Genomic DNA, 23,111 nt, shown 5'->3' on the forward strand with positions numbered 1-23,111 from the left:
TCTATTTCTTTTTAATCTTATTAAGGTAATTCAGCGAATCCAATTTGTAGCTCTTCCTAGCAAGGTATTATCAATGGTTTAAACAGTTGCAATAATTACTTGAAGTTAAAAGTTGTAATTTTCATGTTTCTTTTTATTAAATTGTTTTTTTCTTTTTTATTTTTTTTTATCTTTACCATCTCCTTTCCCCAAATTTTTTTTTTTTTTTTTTTTTTTTTTTTTTTCAATTAGATGTGCCCACTTTCCTAAGCAGTAAATAGACATATTCAAACTATTATAAGTAATTATATTCAATACATATATATTTTGACTTACAAATTTAGAAATTATTTGTATCTATTTTAAATAATAATTTTTTTTTTAGGGAAAAATAAAAAAAATAAAAAAAATAAAAAATAAAAAAAAAAAAAAAAAAAAAAAAAAAAAAAAAAAAATAAATACTTGAAACTTGTATCGTACTTTTTATGCTTTGTTGGGAATTTTTCTTTTTTCTCTTTATTCTTTCTTTCTTTCTTTCTTTCTTTCTTTCTTTCTTTCTTTCTTTTCTTTTCTTTTCTTTTCTTTTGAAAATCCTCTCATCATAAATTACGACCATGGTTCATGAACGAGTCTATTTCTTCCTCTTTCACCATCCCCGCTCACACTGCGATCTGTCGGCATTTAGGCGCAACGAAAGAACAAGGTTTGTTATTTGCGACATTGTGATAATTCAAAAAAAAAAAAAAAAAAAAAAAAAAGAAAATAAAAGAAAATAAAAGAAAATAAAAGAAAATAAACAAAAAAATAAAAGAAAATAAAAGAAAAAAAGAAAAAAAAAAAAGCGAAATCGAGAGTAATCAAGTCTAAGTTGATCAATAAAGTTTCCGCACCTACTCACCTCATTTCTGCGCATGGATCTGCGTACGGAGAACGGAAAACTTTTTGAATCCAGATAACTGTTTTTCTAGTACTAAAAAATAAGGTAATAATAATAATAACCCTCCATGAAAAAAAAAAAAAAAGAATTTCTTTCTTTCTTTTTTTTTTTTTTTTTTTAAATTTTGATAAATTGATGCTAAAATAATACAGAAAGAACTAACTATACATTAAAAAAGAAAAGTACTTTTAACAAAAAATTATATATATTTTTTTAAATATATATTTTTTTAATCTAAAAAACCGGGTCGTAGAATGGTCTCATCTTCCCTTTTAAAAAAAAACCAAAAACAAAAATTATAAACCAAAAATAAGAAGAAAACAAAAATATTAGTAAAGAGTGGGTTACACAATGTCATTAAGAAACCAAGGAATCAGTAATAAATCCTGGGTTGGAGTTTGCTTGAGTTGTTGGAACTTGTTGCATGTATAAATGAAAATTTGGATCAGTGGGAGATGTAACTTTTGATTGTAATTGCTGCTGCTGCTGCTGCTGCTGTTGTTGTTGTTGTTGGAGTAAATCAACTTGGCCATCGGCAGTAGGATAGTAGTGAAAATTGATATCTTGAAAATCAGGTCGACCAATATTGTTTTGAGAAAAACCAGAAAAGGATAAAGGCAAACCATTGCGCATAATCATATTAGGAGTGTTGGTACCACTATCAGAAATTCCCTGGTTAATGCGGTCCGGAGTCGGAGCAAACATTCCCATGGCTTCATCTACAGTGCCAATCTCAAGGTCTTCATCAAAAGTGGGTGCCTCTAATCTAGAATTGACAGCCTGAAGTCGACTATGAGGACGAGAAACACCAGGAAATTCGTTCAATTGAGTAAAATTATGGGCTGTCATTTCATGAGAAAGACTGACATTTCCATCAGACACAGTAGTGTTGCTAGATGTAGGATGAAGCAAATGGTTCTTAGAGCCTTGGAATGGGTCCAAAGGAATAGGGAAATTCATATTGTAAGCATCAATTGGAATATTTTCACCAGAAGTTGGTCCAATTGGGAAAGATATATTATGTGTAATTGGAACAGAGTTTGGAAGAGAGTGCGATTCCAATTGAACAGTAGCATCTATTGATGAAACTGGAGGAGGAATGGAAATAGCAGTAGCAATAGATTGGTGCTGAATAGGGCTAATTTCCTTTGTTCCCTGCTGCTGGTGATGAGGAAAAGACATCGATATGGGGGTATGATGTGGTGGCGAAAAGTTATTCAAGCCATTATCAATATGCATCATGTACATTTCAGGCTCCAAAGATTTGAGAATGGCATCAACATCAGACAAAATTGGGACAGCTTGAAGAGGATCCGTGCCGATATCATTAATATTATTAGTGGTCTGAGGCCAGTGTTTCAGATCAGAGTGAACGCCATCACTGGATTGAGTTTGATCATGAATGGACCAGCCCTCACGAATATTGTCACTCTTTTCCTGGTGAAGTTGTGATAATTGTGGTTGCTGATGCAGTTTTTGTGGAATTTGCTCTAGCGGGAATGGATTTTGGTGAAAGGCCACGGGCTTGTTGTTGAGGTTATGGTTATTGTTGCTATTCCCAACATAATTAAAATGTTCAGAAGAAGTGGGAAGTAAAGGGGGAGTAACAAAAGAAGTAGTTGCAGTAATGGGGATTGTGGCAACAACGTTATTTGTTGTAACATTGGGGACAGTTCTTGGAGTTCCAATCACCTGATTTATGTTTTGCACTATTTTCGCGTGTTGACTCAGGTCCTGGGCAATGGGCAAATGCGACCTAGTAACAGAGGCAGGATCGATTTCCATGTTATTTCCTGGAGTTGTTTGATGTGTACCTAAAGTGGACTGGCTATCCGAACTTAAATTTGTACTAGGTGTGGACAAATCCGTTGGGGTTGGTGAGATAGAGTTTGATTGAGGATGATTGTTAACTGGCTGAAGAACTTGATTCTGGGATGAAAATTGCATAGAGTAGTTAAGGAGCGAGTTGGATGAGTCAGTAGGCTTAATTGCTTGAGGAGGGAGCGACGAAAACATTTCTTGCTGAGGTGGCGGTTGTGCAGTCATAATTGGATGAGCAGGGGACGAGGATGCAGACAAAGGCTTATTTTCCAGGAGATCTTGAGGAGAGAGGTTGCTCACAGTGTTCCAACAGGCATCACCATAAGCTTTCGGAGTCAAGCCAGTGACTGAGCGGAAGACACGGTGAAAGTGCCATGGACTTAAACCTGCCTTGGCAGCAAGCTCCTTGAATCCAAGAATTCCACCACGGCGCTTCTTTCTTTGTGGCTTAAAGGTTCTGCGCATAGGATCTTGAGAAGACGCTCGTGCAGGTCCAAGAGATGTGTTGCGACGTCTACTACTCTCTGGCACAGACTCTTCGGGACCATAAGCAGCCTGTGCGGCAGCGGCAGCGGCAGCAGCAGCAATATGCATGCAAGCTTCACTCACAAGGCGCGCATGTTCACCCTCACCTTTAGAGACACGATCATCACGACGCTTATTTTGGGTCTGTGGTCTAATTTGATTGCTCTGAAGTATTTGTTGTTGCAGTTGTAGTTGTAGCTGTTGTTGAGAAATGCTAGGAGAGTTAGATTGGTTACGAGTGAATTCTGGAGATGTGGCAGAAGGCATTTCAAAGCCCATGGAGTTTCCTTCAGCTTTTGAAATCTCATCGACAGCAGCAGCAACAACACTGATATGACCATTAGCAATAGAGGCTCTTCTTGGACGAGAGTTCCAAAACTCTTGTTCTATTTGATCAGGAGGGGTTCCTGCAAGAGAGGGAGTACGCGAGTGTCCATATGTATTGAATTTATGCATCTGTGATAAGGGTGGCGAACTATTTGGAGAGGAGATGGCGGCTTCGCAATAATTTGAAGGGTCGGCTTTCATAGAGGCAAAAGATGCAGAAGGATTAGATGAAGATTCGCCAACAGGAGGAAGAGTGGGAGCTGAAGAATTTATAATGGTAGGAGTATTAGAGTCGTGTGGTTCTTCAGCAATGGCGCCAATATCAATATTGAAATTTGCATTAACAGTCTGGACAGTTTGCTGTACTATAGAAGAGTCGACATGAACAGGAAGGTCGGGGTTGCACTTTAGACAAGCCTTGAAATTGGCTTGAAGGGCTTGATCAGATGTATCAAAGAATATCAGGTTTTCGACATTAACATGAGAAGAAATGGTTGGGCAGTCAGGTCGGCAGTATAGTAAGGGATTAGCTTGAGATGATGAGGGTATCGGTATTTCCGAGAAGCCAGAGGATGAAAAGGATGAATTATTAAGGGAGCCATCAGAAGTGGTATTATTATTATTATTTATAATAGCATCTTTATTATCAGTATCTTGACCAACAACCACGACAAAACAGCCTGTAGCTTGGCTATCTTTTGTCAAGACGGCAAGTATCCGGTCTTTTTTGGAGGAATATGGGCGATACTGGCCAGTAGGGTTTGTAGGGGGTGTTGTATTTGGGCTAAGAGCAGTAGTGTTCATCTTAAACAAGACCAATAAAACTTTTTCTAGAAAAGGATTAAAAGGTCAAAGTTGTTGTATTTTGAAGGGTTTTTTTTTTTGTAAAGCAGCTCAAGTGATGACAATAACTGGGTATGGTGAAAAAAAAAAAACAAGTGATGGGATAAACTGATTTAAGCTGAGAAATATTTGGTTTCTGGAAGAAGTATTAAAGGTTGAGTTTTAGTTATATATGAGTGATGATAAAAGTGTAATGGGTTGTTTAAAGTAAAAAGAGGGAATAAAAATTTTTTTTAAGTAAGATTTTGGTGGTGTGAAATAAATTTATTTAGAAAAAAAAAACAAAAAAATAGGAGAGGAGAGGTAAAAAAGAAAATATGGCTAAGAATTAATAATAATAATAAAAAAAAAACAAAGAATTCAAGACTTTGGTATTTTTCTTTTTCAAAGGACCAAAAATATTAAAAAAAAAAAAAGAAAAAGATATATAAAAGAAAATATTTATTTTAAAATAATAAAAATAAAATGTTAAAAAATTTAGTTTTTTTTTTTTCTAATGTTATGGGATATCATGAGTATATATATATATATATATATGTCTAAAGAATTAGAACATAGTAATATATGTATAGGGATGTGTGTGGGTGTGTGTGTGATATAAAAACAAGTTATAACCGGGATATATGTATATCCTTTAGTTTAAAAACTCTTTTTCTTTTCTTTTTTATTATTATTATTATTTATTATTATTTATAATATTTATTATTTATTATTTTCTTTTTTTTTTTTTCTTAGTCAGTTAGTCAGTTAGGCAGTTAGACGGTCAGTATATTAAATTGTCATTTTTTTTTTTTTTTTACTTGCAAGTAATGTTTATATTTATTTTAATAGTGTTATGTTAAACGCTTACAACTAAAGGCTTAATATCTTTGGGCGTTGGTCAACTTTGAAAACTTTATTCGGTGACGCGATTCAATGGATTTATTTTCTTTTTATTTTCTTTTTATTTTCGTTTGACCTTTTTAAACTTTTAATTCGTTTGTTGATACAATAACTCTCCCCCTCCAAATACAAGTGCCATTTAAAGAAATCTCTTTTCAGATAAAAAAAAAATCAAAAATCAAAATTCAAAATTCAAAAAAATATAAAATATAAAATATAAATGATCAAAATTTAAAAATTTAAAAATTTAAAAATTTAAAAATCAAAAAAAAAAATCAAAAATCAAAAGTATAAACGCCTGGTTTCCCCGCTTGTCAGCGGATATGAACAAGCCTTATTAATAGTATGCTGGTGGCTATTTCTTTCTTTTTTTTTTATTTGGCCCAGATTTTGGTCCATGATTTGGTCCAGAATAACTCAATTCACTGTAACTGTAACTGTAACTGCAACTGCAACTGCAACTAGTAACTCATTTCTTTTAACTTCCCACAAGGCAAACATTTGATCACCATCCAAGATACAACTCCATTCGCTTTCTTAATTTCAAATTACTTATTTGTTTATTAACTTTTTTGTTTGTTTGTTTGTTTCTTTTTTGCTTTTGCTTTTTTTATTTTTATTTTTATTTTTTTTTTCCCAGTATATTTATATTTAATTTTATACTTCTCCATTTTTTTCTACATTCGTAAATATATAAACCTCGGCACACCCTTTGTAACAATACTCAGATATATACCTGCATCAAAATGAATTAAGTTTTCCACTATGCTCAGGTTATTTCTTTTACCTGTTTAAGTTTGAATTTCACAAGGAGATTTCTTTCACTTTTTTTTTTTTTTTTTTTTTTTTTTGACCCATTCCGTTATATACTTTTGAATTTGGTAAATTGATTATTAGCAATCATTTCTGCAGTCAGATGTGAATGCGAAAGAGAGAGAGAGGAGGAGAAGTAAAAAGAGAAAGAACTTAAACCTTTTTTTTTTTTTTTTTTTTTTGGCATTTCTCTGTTCTCCTTCGGATATCCCGTGGTTATTTTATCTCTAATAACATATATACCCAAAATAAAGCTTATTGAATTGAGTAATAAGCTATGATTTTAACATATTTACTACTAAACAAAAGTCCATTGTTTTTCATTTTTTTAAAAAAAAAAAAAAAACATTTCACATTAGCTACAAACTTATTTTTTTTTTAATTATTATTATTATTATTATTTGTTTTTTCAGTTGATTACATGTTGTAAAAATATTCATTTAAAAGTTTAGCATACTTGATCATATTATGGCTCTTTGTTTGTTGAATTGGTATATATACCAAGCAACAGTATTCTTGAAAAACTTTCCTTCGGGTTTAACTCGATAGGGAAAATATTAAATAAGACTTTCTGTGTCAAACTAAATGAAAAAAAAGTAGGCGCAGCTTATCAGATGTTGTAATATAATGTGTAATATGTAAGATGACATTATCAATTATAAATAATCGATCTTTTGATGTCATAATTGACAAGGTAGTGTTATAGTGTTGATACTTAATTTTTTTTTTTTTTTTTTCAAAATTTTATAATGAAAATAGTTTCGTCATCGTTTAAAATTCATTAGAGAACATTGATTTCATTTTTGTTTCTATTGATTTCTATTGATTTCTTTTGATGATTGATGACGATGCCAATCATTAAAAGAGGTTTTTTTTTTCATTAAATTTACCGAATTAATTTTATTTAAAAAAAATAAATAAATAAATATATAAATATATAAATAAAAAATAAAACATATCTCTTAATAATGATATCACCAGATCTCCAATACTATTCTCAATTTTAAATTATGATGTTTTTCAACGTTGATAGGCATACTTAAAAATCTCATCGTGTTCTTTTTTCTTTTTTTTTTTAAACAGCAGCAGCATGGTTAAATAAGCCTCTATTTATCCGTATCACTAATATCCCTACAGAAATTGAGTCTTAAGACGATGGAGAGAAATGGGGGTGGGGAAATGAAATTGTATCAATATTAGTCTTAAAAAAAACCATTCTAACCGAGAAAAAAAAAAGTTAGAAAAAGTTAAAAAAAAAGTTAAAAAAAAAAAGTTAGAAATCCCGCCCCCCCCCCTCGGGTTTAACCTAAAGCCTTTTTCAAATAATTAACATTTTATCAAAAATTCAATGTTGACTTTTCAAGTTTTCTTAACTATTTTTGTTTAAAATAAATTAATTTTTAAATACACATTTATTTATTTGAAAGTAAAAGAAATAATTACGTTAGATTGACGAATGCGGCTTTTATAAAATATTATTCTTAATTTGGTTATCAACATGTGTGTACTCTATCTATCCCAAAAATAGTGTTCTCCTGAAAATCGCTTACTGTGATGTCTGTCTCGAGGGGGAACTAAAGAAAAAAAAAGAAAAAAACTGTTTGATTAGACCTAATTATGATAATGAAATGAACAATGTATTTCAAAAAAAAAAAAAAAAAAAAAAAAAAAATAGAATATTTAAGAGGATAGAAAGAAAGTCAATCCCTAACTTTTTTTTTTTTTAAATTTTAAAAGAACTACTCAATCTATATACTTTTTTTTTTTTTTTTTTTTTTTTGTAAACAATGGTCATTATTAATTTTGGATATATTAAAACTGCTGGAATCACATAAATTATTATTCTGAACTTTATATAATTGACTTTTCTATTTCATACTCCTAAATACTAAATTTTGTTTTTTTTAGGCAATTAAAATATTTACAATAAGCCACGTTATTATTCTCTACATTTAATGCTTATTAACTTCTCTCTCTCTCTCTCTTTCTTTCATTTCATCCCTTTCTTTAGCCACAAAAAATATAGACGTCACAGATTAAAAAAAAAAAAAAAAAAGAGATCTTGTATCGTGTCTGAACCATTTATTTTAAGGTTTAGTCGCACTTTGCAACTTCATCTCTCTTTCCCCCGACGGATATGATTCACTTTAATGTGATGTAATGGATTACGTCACATTACTATACGGAAAGGCGGCAAGAAAAGTAAGGGTACGCAGCACTTAAGTAGTAACTCACATCTGTGACATCGCCAACTTACCGCGGCAGTATCAATCAGTGAAACACTAAAGATAAAAGTTTTATCATAGAAATTTTTGGACTTTTTCTCCATAATTTTTTTTTTTTTTTTTTTTTTTCAAATAAGCCACCCCGCCTATTTACCCCTCCCATTTTGTTTTTATTATTATTATTATTATTATTTTTATTATTATTATTTTTATTATTATTATTTTTATTTTTATTATTTTTAATCCCCCCCCTCCCCCCACTCATTTTGGGTTTTTTTATATTTAAAAAATAAAAACAAAACTTCAAATCAAAAGAAAAAAATAATACAATTAGTTGGTACCATATATATATAGTATAAATATATTTAATAAATTTATATAGTATAGTATATATTTTATAAATATATAATACATGAGAATATGTTTTAATTTTTTTTTTCTTCTTCTTCTTCTTCTTTTCAGAAAATGGAAAAGAATGCGCTGAGCTTATAACAATTTGATAAGCTCTGTTAGTATTCATGCATTTCTTATAATAGTTTTTTTTTTTTTTTTTCTCAATATATATGATTGCTTTTTATTAGAATTGTCTTCCAGATGGAATTTTTTTTTCTTGAACTTTGATTTTTTTATTGTGATATACTTAATTTCTGTTTTTAACTTTTGCTTTTCGCTTCAATTTCCTTTAATTGCTTGAAAATAAAAAAAAAATGTTTCAAAAATATTTATCAAAAGACTTTGTTACGTTGTATGACAATAATATAGAAAAAAAAAAAAAAAAAAAAAACAATGGGCTTCTGATGTCGACACAATAATGTTTTTGCATGAATCGCTGAGATTTCTTTCTAACGTTATATTGTTAGACCAAAAAAACAATTTTAACATTACTCTCCTGACCGTTGACTAGCCGATATATATATATTGGCGTGCGCTCAATAAGCTCAAAACCCCTCATCTGCTTGTGCACGTTAAGACTTTCCACGTGAAATTCTCAGTTTTTTCATAACAAATATATATATATCTGTTAGCTACTTTTTTTTTTCATATGAAATATATATATATATATATAATATAATTTAAATACAAATGTTGTAAGAAAACTGAATATTAATCCTAAATTGGGAATCGAACTCTTCTGGAAATAACTCAATAATTAAACACACTAATATTACCCTGAAGCTTGTACCTTTGAAGAATCCAAAGAATCCAAAGAATCCAAATAAAAAAAAAAAAAAAAGAACTAAAAATTTTTGGTATTAATAATATTTTATTCTAAAATCTCATCGCTTTCTCATTCCTAAAGGTGTTGTTAAAAAAAAATAAAAAATTAAAAGAACAGTTCATAGATTAGTTTTTTTTTTTCATTTAATACTATAGGATAAATAAGAAAAGGGAATATGCAAAAATCCAGTTTGGTTTAAATGCTTTAACCTCTTCCAAAAAAAAGTACTTTTGAAAACCATCATGGGCGTGTAGAATAAATATTTAAACTAAAATAAAAAGACTAATATTTTTCGATGAAGCTAATTGTTGTTGTTGGCTTTCATAAAAAAAAAAAATAATTACTTATTTTAAATTTTAAAAAAATACAAGGCGCCCATGCTTCTCTTAAAGTTAATTTAAAAATGATTTAATAAACTATCTTTGGTACCATATATATGGTGTTGGTAATATAAATATGATAACGTGAAAGTAACAGGTTCATATGTACATACTACTGCATCAAATTCATTCTTTTTTTATTTTATTTTATTTTATTTTCATTTCTACTAAAGTGGTCAATCCTGTGAGGGGTTTGTTAGCAAAATTTACTTTTTTTTTTTTTTTTTTTTCTGTTTCTTTCAAGAACTTCATTTCTCCTATAAACCAACGTATCGTTGCGCAATTTATTACCAAAAACTTTTTAAATACTATAATTCCTATGAATACTTTAAAAAACCCCCCCAAGTGTTAAAGAATCCTATGTCATCAACATTGTAAAGATTTTCCCCGCTATATAGCATTAGTGTTAGCCAACAAGTATCAATCATGAAAAAACAAAAACAAAAACAAAAACAAAAACAAAAACAAAAACATTTAGGATTTTCAGTGCTTGCAATAGTAACTCTTTCATAATCCATTTCATGAACTTCTTTGCTTCTCTAACCTGGAAGTCATTTTAAAAGTCAATATATATATCGTGCTCTTTAAATAGTATAGCCATGAAAAGAGAAAAAAAATCTTTTTTTTCTTTTTTTTTTTAAATATGAGAGTTTCTGAAATCCTTTAATTTCTTGCTCAATAAATAATATGTCACTATATCGATTACTTAGTATTGAAAAAAAAAATGTTTTGTGTTATCCAACAGTCTTTCTTACTGCTTCCTGTCCTTGTCATGAATGACTATTTTTTCTGGGAAATTCATTTTTTATTTATATATATTTTTTTTTCACTAATAATTCAAAAATATAAACTAATTCACAATTATTTTTCTTATAAAAAAAATTAAGGATAACTAACATCTTTTATTTAAAAAAAAATTACAAATGAAGTGAATTTGAGGTGTTGATATCAATATGGCTCAAAATTGATGACTGGCCAGTAGTACTACTGTTGACATAGATATACAGTTAACTTTATATCAAATTTTATGAAAATTGTTAAATAAAAAAAAATTAGTCTCTTAACTTATAAGTTTGTTAGACAAACAATTTTTTTTTAATGATTTGTTCTTAAAAATGAAATAACATGGTTTCATCTATTTAACTGCCAAAATCATAGCCCTTAATCATACCACCAAGAGATAAACTATTCATAGTTACTTTCTACTTTTTAATACTTTTTTAATATTATTGAATTCTCTATTTTAGAATAATACCCAAAATCAACTGAAATTAACCTGAATTCATTTTAAAAATTTAATCATTCGATTATAATATAGGCTATTTTTAACAATAGAGTTACCCCCAAATTCTTTCAGGTAGAATTTGATCCTGTTTGTAGTATAACTCTTAACAACAAACAACTTAATATTGGTAAATTACTTGGATTTCAATCTTTCTACTGTTTAAAATTTTTTTTTTTTGCAATCAATTGAGTTTGTTCAACAGATATAGTAAAACAGATATCTATAAAACTTTGATCTTGAAATAAGTTCAATTATTATAGGTAATCATATGCCATAATGAATTAATAACTACCTGAGAAGTTATCAAAGTTTTTTTTTACCTTTTTTTAACCGGATGTTCATTTTCTTAACTAATCGACACTATGACTAGTAATGGGCTGTGACTTTTTTTTTTTTTTTTTTTCTTTCTTTCTTTCCAAATAAGCGTAAGTCACTCAGATACTAAACCTGATCGGAGTTTATTTTTGATATGAGGATTTGCAATAACTAGTAAATTTGTACTTTTATACTTGCCATAAAGTCTCTTTTTTTTCATTTATACATTTCAATAGTTATATTTTTAAAGTTCACTGTTATATTGAAAAGAGGAAAAAACAATTTATATTTTCTTTTCATATTTACAAAAAACAAAAAAAAACCCCTTTTTTAACTAACTATAACACGAATACTAACGTGATTTTTATATCAATTTTGAACTTATTATTTCCTAATTTTTTTTTGTTATTCGTATTTTAGAAAAACAAAAACAAGACACAAAAAGCATAAATACCAGGACAGTTATAAGACTCTCCAAGAATTAACCGAACTATGCATACCGACATCATTTCATCTGGATTTCTTTTCAAGAACAGAAATTGAAAAAAAAAAAATCTTGATTAGGAGTAAAATATTGAATATAGTAAAGAAAAAGGTTTTTTTTTTTTTTTTTTTTTAATACGTATGTTTTTTTTTTAAAAAAAGAAACAAAATATAAAAGAAATCAAGTTGCTCTATATGCAATAAATACTACTTAATTAAATTTCTTTTTTCTTTTGAGACAAATTTAAATAGTGCTATGCTATGTAAATAAATTTAAATATATATTATTAATTAAAAAAATGAATGAAATACAATTTCAAAAATAAAAACATTCAAATTTTTTTTATAGAAAACATTTATTACTAAAAACTAATGGGAATACTTTAGTAAGTATTAAAAAGATATACCTTTACTGTTTCTATTTTCATATCGATTTATAGACGATTTGAGTTTTCCAAGAAATAGTGATAAATTTTTTGATATAAATTATTATTTCTTTTTTTTTTTTTTTTTTTTTTTTTTGTTATCTTGATCAAAAGGAGCAGTAAATTGAAGATAAGATCATCTTTATCAATCATATTTCTTGCCCACTACTAGATAGATGAGGTAAGATTCCAAGAGCTGCAACTCCCAAAAAGAGTGCAAACTTTCGAGCATGCCGTGCCGCCCACCCGGGCTGATGATCTTCTATCTCTTCTATCTCTTCTATCTCTTCATCATCATCACTATCATCATTTTCATCATCATATTCTTCTTCACTCTCATCATTATCGTTGTAGCCGTCGTCTTTTCCCTCTTTTCTGTAGTCATCCCGGTTACTAGCTTTTTTCCCGGTTCCATAGTTGGATTTATCTTTATTGTAGTCGTCGTCATTTTCATTTTCAATTTTTTTTTCTATTGGAATTTCGGCAGGTATTAATGGGGCTTTTCTTTCGGACAACGGTCCAGCCGTGTCCTGCAATTCTTCTCGAAACCCCCGCACAGGTGTGCTTGTCCACACAGGATTTCCCAGCCTCAAATCTTCCCTTCCCTGTCCTGAAACAGGTTCAAGAGCCATCGATGGTGCATTTGGGGATTCTGTCAGGGGGAAAAGATCTCTTGTAGGGACAGCATCATGAATTTTTAAATACAAATTTCCAGCAGCATCACGAACTACTACTGGTGCATTAGGGTATCCTCCATACATCCAAGGTGGGTACATATAAGGGTATCCGTAAGCTGGCATATGATGTCCATGAGAACAGCATGCCGATGTTGAAGTTTCGTACTCACACAAATCATGAGAATGTGCTTGTGGAGTCGAAGTTTTGCGCCGGCGCTTCTTCGGTGATTCAATACTCTCATCATTAGTGTCGCTAGTAGCAGCACAAATATTGCTACTACTTTCATTGTGAAATTTGCGTTTAAAATTTCTATGTAAAGAGGGCTGTGAAACTTTTGGAGCAGGGTTTTCGTTACTCAATGATTTTTCCTTATTTTTGGCGTTTACATTGTTGTTGCTTGTATCAGTCATGCTTTCATCCGTGATGCTTCGCTGATCCTCAGTAGCATGAAAACCATTATCATCAGGAACCAATGTAGTTACAGCTTCAGACTCAATCTCAGGTAATATATTTGGGAGTATCTTCTCTTGAAAAACCTCTTCTTCTTGAGATAATGTTTTTTGGGGTATGTCTTTCTGAGAATTTTCCTTTTCTTGAGATAAATGTTCTGAAAATATGTCGTCCTGAGAAACCTCTTCTTCATTGTATGATCTTTGGGCAATAGCCAACTGGGTAACTCGTTTTTGTGCCATCGTGGCTGCTTCGCGTGCAGGTCTTCGTCGCAGTACTCGTTTTGGAGACAAAGTGTTATTTTGGGAAATACCAGTGGTAGTAGTAGCTTGAGGAGTATCGGGTGAAACAGAAGAATCAAGCAAAGGTGTTTTAAGTACAGGTGGGGTAGTTGATCTATACCGTGCAGCAGGAGCAGCAGGAGCAGCAGGAGCAGCAGGAGCAGCAGGAGCAGCAGGAGCAGCAGGAACTAATGAAGCAAGAGGTTTTGTTGACTTCAGAGAAGCTATGGAAACCGAAGGAATAGCTGAACCAGAAATAGAAGTTTGTGCCAAAGTAGCGACTGATAGAGAAGTAGTTGATGCAGAAGAAACTGTTGGTGAAGATATGGTTGACGTAGATGCGGCCGATGAAAAGGTAGTAGGCACAGAAAGAACAGCCAATGGTTTATTTGATGAATCCAAAGGCGGTAAAGGTAATCTTAACATTGGTGCAGAGCCGGCAGTGGGCTCCAATTCACGCTCAAAATTATGTACAGCTGCATTTTTAGTCTCATTAATACTGCTATCCTCAGATTTATGGTCACCGTCGTTGCTAACGTTGTGATCTATTTTAGGATTCAAAATCATTGAGTTAAGTCGGCTTTTAGATGATGTTTCAATTCGAATCTCCACTAAACTTTCGTTGGCTTTACCTGCAATACTAGGTTCATAACAAAACCTTTCTGGAGGAAATTCTTCTGTGGCACTCTTTGACCCTGCAAAAAGACTTAAGGAAGCTGGATCGTTACCAAAAGCCTTCTCCTGTTTAATAAAGTCTTTTAGTTCAGTACTTTTGGTTGAAATCTCATTTTTAATCCTTGGTCCAAATAAAACACTGTCATCAGAATCATCACTATCAAAAATAAAAGGCTGACTGGATATTTGATTTCTCTTGGATTGACTAGTTTCTGATACTGCAGAAACCTGGCTAATTTGTTCAGATGTCAAATTCAACTCAGAATCTTTAGATTCTTCATTATTTAAAACATCAGGCATGGAATTATCATCAGCGCCTGCATCATACTCCAAACTACTGGCTTCTTGATTTTCAGACTCCCTATCTTTAGAAATATCACTTGACTGGTCGCCTCCCTTATTATCTCCCTTATCGTCTTGCTTTTTAGAAATTTTAGGAAATGCCAGAAACTTTTGCGTATACTTCATAGGTTCTTTGTTTATCCGATCTTCCAAAACTGTGTTACCTCCAATCTCAGAGTCAAAAGAAGAATTTTTTTTAAAATTACTGGTACTCCGACCAAATTTTCTAGTAATGATTGGTTTGCGGTAAGGCAATACTGATTTTATGCCGCTAGCTTGTTGTTTAATGTGGGGTTTAGTCGTGGTACGACTCTTCCCCGTTGCTGAAGTATTATTTTCACCAAAAACATCCATGTCTTCAAATATGTTAGTCTTGCGAAATGTAGAATGTTTACCTTTTTTTTCTAGGACTTTGTTGGACACACTGTTGAAAATCCTTGTTGTTTCTACTTGAATCTCTTTTGTGATTTGATTAGTGTTGTTATTAAACAAAATAGAAGAAGGTTCACTGAGTATTTTAGTTTCCGAAGGGTTTGGAACATTATTCATTTCTAAGTCACTGTCATGATCTACAATGGAATGTTAGTAAAAAGCTTTCTTTGGTGCTTATCATTTATACCTTTATCAGCGGCCCTAAGAATATCAGTCATAGAATTTTTTGGAAATGAACTTAGTGATTTGCGGGGTTTATGAGATTTAGGTATATCGAATAATCTATGCGGCCCTGAAACATCCTGGGAGCTATTGATATTCAATGGATTCGACATTATCTTTGTACCGTTTTGGTCTTTAAGAATAAATTTTGGACTAAAAATACAACAATGGAAATACAGAGTACATCAGGTGCACTTAAGTTCTAGATAAAATTTTTGTTACAAATATGCGTCATGTAACATACTAAGGAGCAATTTGTTTTTGTTAATTCAAGTTTTAATCAACATAATTACAAAGTCTTATCAGTAAGTTTATTTAGGCACAATTAAGTTTTTCTTATTAGTTATGCAATTATAGATTTGGGTAAGAGCTTTAAAAAAAAAGCAAATACATTTTTATATTTTAAATTGTATATATTTTTCTGTCGTTTAGTGCTTTTGGTTGATTATGAGATTTAGGATCTGTCTGCAATTGAAATCTACATTACACATGGTTATGGGAGCTAGTTAGTTAAATCTTAACATTTCTACTGGTAGTTGTATGTATACAAACTAATTAGTTACGTTTGTGGAGCTGCACGTGAATATTATTTGATGTTAGGGTTTGTTGTCACTTTCACCCCAGTAATTTACGCGTGTTTACAGTTAATTATAATAGACACCTGGAACTTTTTTTTTTTTGACGCTATTTTTTTTCATTAGACTGTTATTCCCAACGCAAATAGACTCTTTATACTCAGAAAGACTTGACTTTAATAGAGGATGGCACCGTTAGACCAATCTGGCCAGTCTTTGCTGAGGTCACTGTCTCCGTTACCTTTTATTGTTTCGAGAAATGATGAGAGTATGTTTTGATTTTTCTTTGAATTGACCACGTATCTAATAAAATGCCTAGACACGGACCCAAAGTATAAGAAGTACTCAGCAGCCATCGACCGAGCTTTAACCACTTGGGATAAAAATGAAGAATGGGCAGATTATATATCCTTTCTTGGAAAGCTTCATAAGGCTCTTAGGTCTTACACTTTTCCAACAATTCCTCGCTCCTCATTAGTTGCTGTGCGACTTGGACAGTGCTTACAATCCGATTTGCCTTCTGGTGTTCACCAAAAAGCACTAGAATTATACAGCACTGTTTTTTCCATACTTGGAGAGAATTTATCAAACGAAATTGACATATGGATACCGGGAATAATCCCATTAATGCCTTATGCTTCGATTAATGTGAAGCCAATTTTGATTGAGCTTTTTAACACACACATACTTCCTCTGAAAACATTACGACATTTAGTTTTGCCACTTCTTTATTCTCTTCTTCCCGGTATAGATGACGAATCCAACGAATCTTTTGATGCGGTTCTCCAGCTATTAGACAATATCAAAAAACGAGTAAACGACGACAGTCATTTTTGGCAATGCTTCTTTCTCGTTATTATCAATTCGAGCGACCGCAGGTTGGGTGCACTAGTATGGGCTAATCGTCGACTACCGAAATTCAACTCCACTCTTTCTTCAAATGCTGACCCTCCTACCGACAAGACAACAGGATTTCAAGCCCTTTCTTATGAAGCACAAACTGCCATCATTCCAGAGACGGGGCTACTTATTCGAGCCTTTTGCAAAGGTTTAGAAGATGATCAGCTTTTAGTTCAACGTGGGTTTTTAGAACTCTTGGTCAAAAACATTGAACTTCACAGCCCTGCACTTCAATTTGTGACATCACCTAAAGATCTGGAGTTATTAGTATTAAGTGCTTGCTCTACCGTGTTAAGACGTGACATGTCTCTCAACCGAAGACTTTGGAACTGGCTTCTTGGTCCCGACATGTCATCAACAGATTTATCTTCAGGTCCTAACCTTAGTCGAGAAGCTTACTTTATTAAAAATGGCCGTGATTCTCTTGTTAACGGACTTCTCAGTTACATTAACAGTGACACCAATAGTATCACTGAACGTTGTCGACCTTATAGAATATGTCTTAGTATTATGGATCGTTGGGAAATTGGCGCCAGTGTAGTGCCTAGTGTGTTTACACCAATTATTAAAAGCGTCAAGCGGTGCGAATTTTCGTATGACGAACATTATTACACTGAAGTTTTAAAAAGTGCTGGTGCATTTTTTGATGGCGTTGAAACTATTACCATTTGGTCCGACTGTGTTAAACTTATCCAAGAAAAAACTGACGAAAGTCTTTCTTTACTGATATTTATTTTGCAATCCTTTAATGTCGAAGAAGAAGAAATGATTGTCCAGCAATTGCCTTTAATTCTTATACTTCTCATAATCACCGAAGTTCCACCTTCTCCAACAGGTACTAAACTTCAACTTATTCAGTTACTTCTTAATCTTATACCAGATCGCGCTTTTCTACCACTATTTATAGAGCCAGAAAATAACGATCAGGATGAAAATTTAGACGACGAAGCTATTACTCAAAAAATAACAAGCTATTATCAAAGTCAGCCTGATGAAGCAGATAAATTACCTTTTTCTTCAGCCCAACTCACTAAAATATTGCAAAATCATATTACCCAATTGACCGTCAAAAACATTAATGAAAAGAAATATGATATGGCAGGTCATTATTCTGTTTTTCTTGCACAATTTTTGCAAAAGATTCATCACCACGAAAGTAAATGGCGCGATGATAGTTTAGTTCTGGCTCTTCAAACACTTTCGCTTGAAGAAGATTACAATTACAAATTTGTGTCTGATGTAAACAATTTGTTCATTACTATTATTGACGGCCTCACTACTCGAGAAATTGAAAACTTTTTAACAGCTATTGTTACTATTATTTGGAGATCTCTAATCACAGTTTCAGGAACAAGAGAAGTTGAAGCTGTGAAATCTTTGTGGCAACTTCAAGAAGCTTTTCAAGACCGCAGAATTGAAGCCTGCATTGCTTCTTTATTTGTCAACAGTGAATATTCTGCCGAAGAACGTGGAAGAGCTTTGAGCGCATTATGGAATCACAGTAGCGAAAGATCTAATGCAGATGTCATTTTAAATCGCTGCATATTCCTGGTACTAGAATATCTCAGAAAGCCATCATCAATTGATTATCTTGTTGCACAACATTGGGTTGAACAAGTTTTTTCCAGTGGATCTGTGAATCGACTTTTAAGTTTCATTACGTCACCAATTCTTAATACGCAATTCATACATAGAGAGACGCCAGTGTTTTTGGAAGAAGATGATTTAGATGTGTTTTCCTATCAATGTGAAACCCTTCTTGCTGTCATTAAGTCTCACCCCTTACTAAAACAGGTGTTCATTCGGGAATTTATTCCCATGGAGCATACTATTGCTTTTGTTGTGCATAATGAAAATTTAAAGGGGAAAGATTCAACATATGCGATTCTTATTAAACACGCGATTTTACGCCTATTTTCGTTTGAAATTCCAGAGTCTTCCCATTCAGATGACGAATTTTTCAAGACTTATGAATCAATATTATCTGTTTGTCTTGATTTATTAAATCTTCTTGTGGAGAATACTTTGGATGACATATTAGAAATCACTGAAGTTTTGATGCAATTGCTTAAAAAATTCAACAGTCATAACAATGCCAAAAATCTATCAGAAATCAGAATCATTGAACTTCTTTCGCATTTACTTAAGGATCTCAATGAACTCGGTCCATTTGGAAAAAATCAAATTAGCTCTAATCTTGATACATCAGTTCAGGCAGACCCAGAATCTGAAAAAAAGAATGAAACCTCTCAACGCCTGGAGAAACTTAGTAAAGATCTTGTCAACTCTCTAATTGAAGGATTTGCATCTAATTATGATCTTTATGTGGTAGAGGCCTGGACATCTCTTCTTGCGGACTGTGTTCCTCTTTTTGGAGAAGTGATTTTACAGGTGCTTCTTCCTTTAGTTGAATCACTAACTAACCAAATTTCTAAAAATTTTACCATAATCAAAAAGACATATGAAGATTTGGAAGAAAATAAAAGTGGAAGTCAATCAGTTTCTCTTTCTGCTTTATTTTCTTACATGAAAGCTCTTGAGAAACTTCTCGCTGCTGCTCATAAACAACTAACTACAAGTAACAATGTTGCTTCTGGCAAGCCTACTACAGAACCTGGATTTTTTGGAGCTGTAATGTCAGGGGTTTTTACTGTTGAATCTCCAATAGCACGCTCTACAGCAGCCAACAATAGGTTAACTGTTTTACTTAGCTTCCAAGACACAATTCAAGGGTGCTTTGAGATTTGGTCTTGGGTTGAAGAAAACAACAGCTTAAAAACCAAAAGTCAAAAAGTTGATTCTCACATGTACCATTCAGCTCGCCTAAAGTTTTGGACACGCAAGATTATGGAAAGTTTATACAACATGGAAACCATGGAGACACTAGAGATGTTTATTGAAATTGGCAAATCTTCTCCTTACATTTTTAAGATTCTCCATGGTCTTGATGGCTCCAAACCCAAATCGACAATACCACATTTATTTAACAGTCTCATTAGTCGTGTCAATCCATCCAGTGTTGATCTTAAGGAGAGGTCTACATTAACTTCCGATCTTTCTGATGTCGAATTGATGTCATTTTTAGTTGACTATTTGAAATCTCTGGAAAATGATGCAGTAGAAGATATTTGGAACGAGAGTATTGGATTTTTGAGAGAGATTCAGGCGAGTAATACACTTTATCGTCATTTGATGCCAGATGTTTTTCGATTCATTGCCGTTTTGGCTAAAAAGGTTGACACTTTATCATTTGGAGAACAACGCAGAATTCGGAGAGATCTTAGTGATGTTTTCATTAGATTGTTTAACACTGTGTTATCGTCACGGTCCATTGTTGCTGCGTCCGATGCGTCAGGACTCGCTGCTGAAACTGAGCAAGGATCTGAGCCAGTTTTATCGAATGAAAACGATTCCACAACAGCGCTTGCTACAACTTCTGTTGGAAAAACAGGAAATGCTCTTCACGAAAATTTGGCCGCATCTCTTATCGACGTGGTTCCTTCTCTTGGGTTTATTCTTAACGACAATGATAAAATAACAACATCTTTGACAACAATAGTTGCCAATTTCATTGCACCTGCTGCCAAATCCAAAGCGTTCCCAAGCTCGTTTTCACAGAGATTGACTACTCTTTTATTAACTGTTATGTCACAGCCAGGAAGTCAAAAAGCGTGGAAAACATCAATTGGGGATATTATTTTCGATCAAAGGTTTATGAATATGAATCCTATTCAATCAAGTAAATGGAAGGATATTACCCAAAAATGGGCACAATCTGATAAGGATAGACTTCAAGACTACATTAATCGATTATTAAGCCATGGCTCTAATTCTAATGTGCTCTTTGGTTGGTCTGACCAAGAGGCTACCTATACTCATCGAAACATTAACCGGTTATCGTTTATATTTTTGAGTGGCTCTAGTGACGGATATATGTTGAACATCAAAAGTGTTACAGAAAAGTTGGAAGAAATTATGTCTTCTGAGACGGTGGCTGATACACTTAGAAACGAGGTGTTTACATGCCTGCGTGCCATTATTCTCAGAGTTGATCCAACTCATCTATCAACGATTTGGACTTTTGTTTACAGTGAGCTTTATAAGACGTTCACCATGGTTTTTTCAATCTACCAAAATGGTGAAGTATCTACTGAGCAACTAGCCAAGCAAAAGATATTTTTAAAAGGACTTGTTTCTGCTTGCAAACTTTTGGATATGCTTTTGATTTTAGGGCTAGAGGATTTTAATCCGTAAGTAAACTTTTTTTAAAAAGTGATTTTCATATGACTAACTTTTTAGACACGAATGGATTTTCATTTGTGATAGCATTGATGCCATTTTTAAAGATTCTGAACATCCTCCTACTGGCATTGTTGATAAGATTGCCACTTCTAAAGGACTAAGCATTGCAGGGGTAAGTACATATTAAACAAATTGTTACACTGTGCTAACATTTTTACTAGGCATCTTATGAACATAAACAAGACAAGACCAAGACCCGAAAGCCGTTTTTGACAAATATTGGAAACGTTACTTCTATTTCGCAACTACGACCATTCTTTGACAACATTAGCATTTACAACTATGAGGCCATGTACTCACTTGTACCTCCTGATCTTGTTGCTTGTGAGCAAGAGATCCTCCAAGATATTTTTGACTTTTAGTGGTTATGTACAAGATGGAACAATAAAAGGACTAAATAAATAAATTATCGGTTAAATCTCCAAAGACTGAGGACTTCCCAGCCTGCTTTGCGTTCACCTATTTGTGTAGCTGTCCATCCACGAGATTGCATTATTTCTGCAACTGATTCGGGTTTGTTTCGCTTACAAAAGATGATGTATGCAGCGCCTCGGGAGGACAATATAGAATCTAATTCATTAAGGAGCTTCCAAGTGACTTCCATACCATCTGAGCCACCGAGCAGGGCAAGATCTAACCATGCATCATCGTCATCTGTTTGTGGGATTGTTGGGACAATTTCGTCAGGGACATAGGGAGGGTTAAAGAGTAGCAGGTCGATTATATTAGGTCTTAGTGGAGTAGCGAGACTTGCACGTAGAGTGTCCATATATGTACACCCGCCGTTTTCTTTTGACGTTTCTAAAGATGCTATGCATGCGTGGATATTAAGATCAGTGGTGAGGTATAGTCCTTGGGATCCGGTGAGAATGTTTTGTTGCACAAAAGTGGTCACAATTCCTGAGCCGGTGCCAATTTCCAGCACTATGGCCGGGTAGTTGGACTTGAAACGAAAATGGATATTCGAAACATCCTTCTCAAGCATGTCGAGGAAAAGGAAGGAGTCTTCTGCGGGCTCATAGACTTTGAGGTAGTCGACGGATTTTGTTGTAGGCGTGGGGAATGACATTGCTGAGGGTTTAAGAAGGAAATTTAGTTTTAAAAATTTAGGCTTATTACAAAGACTTTGGGTTTTCTTCCTCCCAAACAAAACTCAAAAATAAAATAAAACGACAACAAAAACAACTAGATTCACAATGCAGCTTAACTTGAAGGTATGAAAGATTGGAAAGATGAATAATTGGCAATTACTAACAAGATATTTATAGTCATTAACCGGCGCAAATGTAAGGATTGATTAGATATAGGCTATTGATGGCAAACGACTAACAATATATTTTAGATCAAAATCGAAGTGGAGCCCAAGGATACTGTAAGTTCGTATTTAATAGTATCAATGGTTAGTTACTGACATATCTAGCCCGCCGATATTAAAGAAATGGTTCAGCAGAAGGAGGGTATCCCTCCTGAGCAACAGAAGCTCATCTGGGATGGCAAGCAAATGTGAGTGGCGGTTAACTACGTTAAGGAATGAGTGAGAAACTAACAAGAACTGATAGGGATGACAACAAGACCATTGAGGAGTACAAAATCAGTGCTGGCGCCACGCTCCATCTGGTTCTTGCTTTGAGAGGTGGCTGCTAGAGTATAAAGTCTATAGGCTATTAAAAAAAGTAATCTGTTTTTTTTTTTTTTCAAGTTCTTTTCAAAGTATCGGTTTAACACCTGGCACTGGACCAACAATATCTTGTGTTTCTTGTACTGGGTTTGATATATGGCGATGTAGGGTAACTTG

The 23,111-nt window shown here is 32.9% G+C and overlaps 5 protein-coding genes across 5 annotated transcripts; 2 read left to right on the forward strand and 3 right to left on the reverse strand.

Annotated features, from left to right (window-relative positions):
• Positions 1–1,273: 1,273 nt before the first annotated feature.
• Positions 1,274–4,393, reverse strand: SAPINGB_P003916 (uncharacterized protein; the record flags this gene model as incomplete). The annotated part of the gene is made up of 1 exon (XM_031998631.1): positions 1,274–4,393. One exon carries the CDS (start codon positions 4,391–4,393, stop codon positions 1,274–1,276), a length of 3,120 nt encoding a protein of 1,039 aa, XP_031854522.1.
• An 8,215-nt stretch (positions 4,394–12,608) lies between these two features.
• On the reverse strand, positions 12,609–15,535 carry SAPINGB_P003917 (uncharacterized protein; the record flags this gene model as incomplete). The annotated part of the gene is made up of 2 exons (XM_031998632.1): positions 12,609–15,454; positions 15,505–15,535. 2 exons carry the CDS (start codon positions 15,533–15,535, stop codon positions 12,609–12,611), a joined length of 2,877 nt encoding a protein of 958 aa, XP_031854523.1.
• Positions 15,536–16,300: 765 nt separating this feature from the next.
• Positions 16,301–21,678, forward strand: SAPINGB_P003918 (uncharacterized protein; the record flags this gene model as incomplete). The annotated part of the gene is made up of 4 exons (XM_031998633.1): positions 16,301–16,382; positions 16,434–21,264; positions 21,314–21,428; positions 21,478–21,678. The coding sequence occupies 4 exons, from the start codon at positions 16,301–16,303 to the stop codon at positions 21,676–21,678; spliced, it is 5,229 nt and encodes a 1,742-aa protein (XP_031854524.1).
• Positions 21,679–21,722: 44 nt separating this feature from the next.
• On the reverse strand, positions 21,723–22,385 carry SAPINGB_P003919 (uncharacterized protein; the record flags this gene model as incomplete). Its single annotated transcript, XM_031998634.1, has 1 exon — positions 21,723–22,385. One exon carries the CDS (start codon positions 22,383–22,385, stop codon positions 21,723–21,725), a length of 663 nt encoding a protein of 220 aa, XP_031854525.1.
• A 127-nt stretch (positions 22,386–22,512) lies between these two features.
• SAPINGB_P003920 (uncharacterized protein) lies at positions 22,513–22,960 on the forward strand (the record flags this gene model as incomplete). Its single annotated transcript, XM_031998635.1, has 5 exons — positions 22,513–22,530; positions 22,585–22,602; positions 22,659–22,688; positions 22,737–22,819; positions 22,876–22,960. The coding sequence occupies 5 exons, from the start codon at positions 22,513–22,515 to the stop codon at positions 22,958–22,960; spliced, it is 234 nt and encodes a 77-aa protein (XP_031854526.1).
• Positions 22,961–23,111: the final 151 nt, after the last annotated feature.

This window comes from Magnusiomyces paraingens (genome assembly GCF_902498895.1).
Source record: "Magnusiomyces paraingens strain CBS 517.90 genome assembly, contig: contig3, whole genome shotgun sequence".
In the NCBI taxonomy this organism is placed as follows: Eukaryota; Fungi; Ascomycota; class Dipodascomycetes; order Dipodascales; family Dipodascaceae; genus Magnusiomyces; species Magnusiomyces paraingens.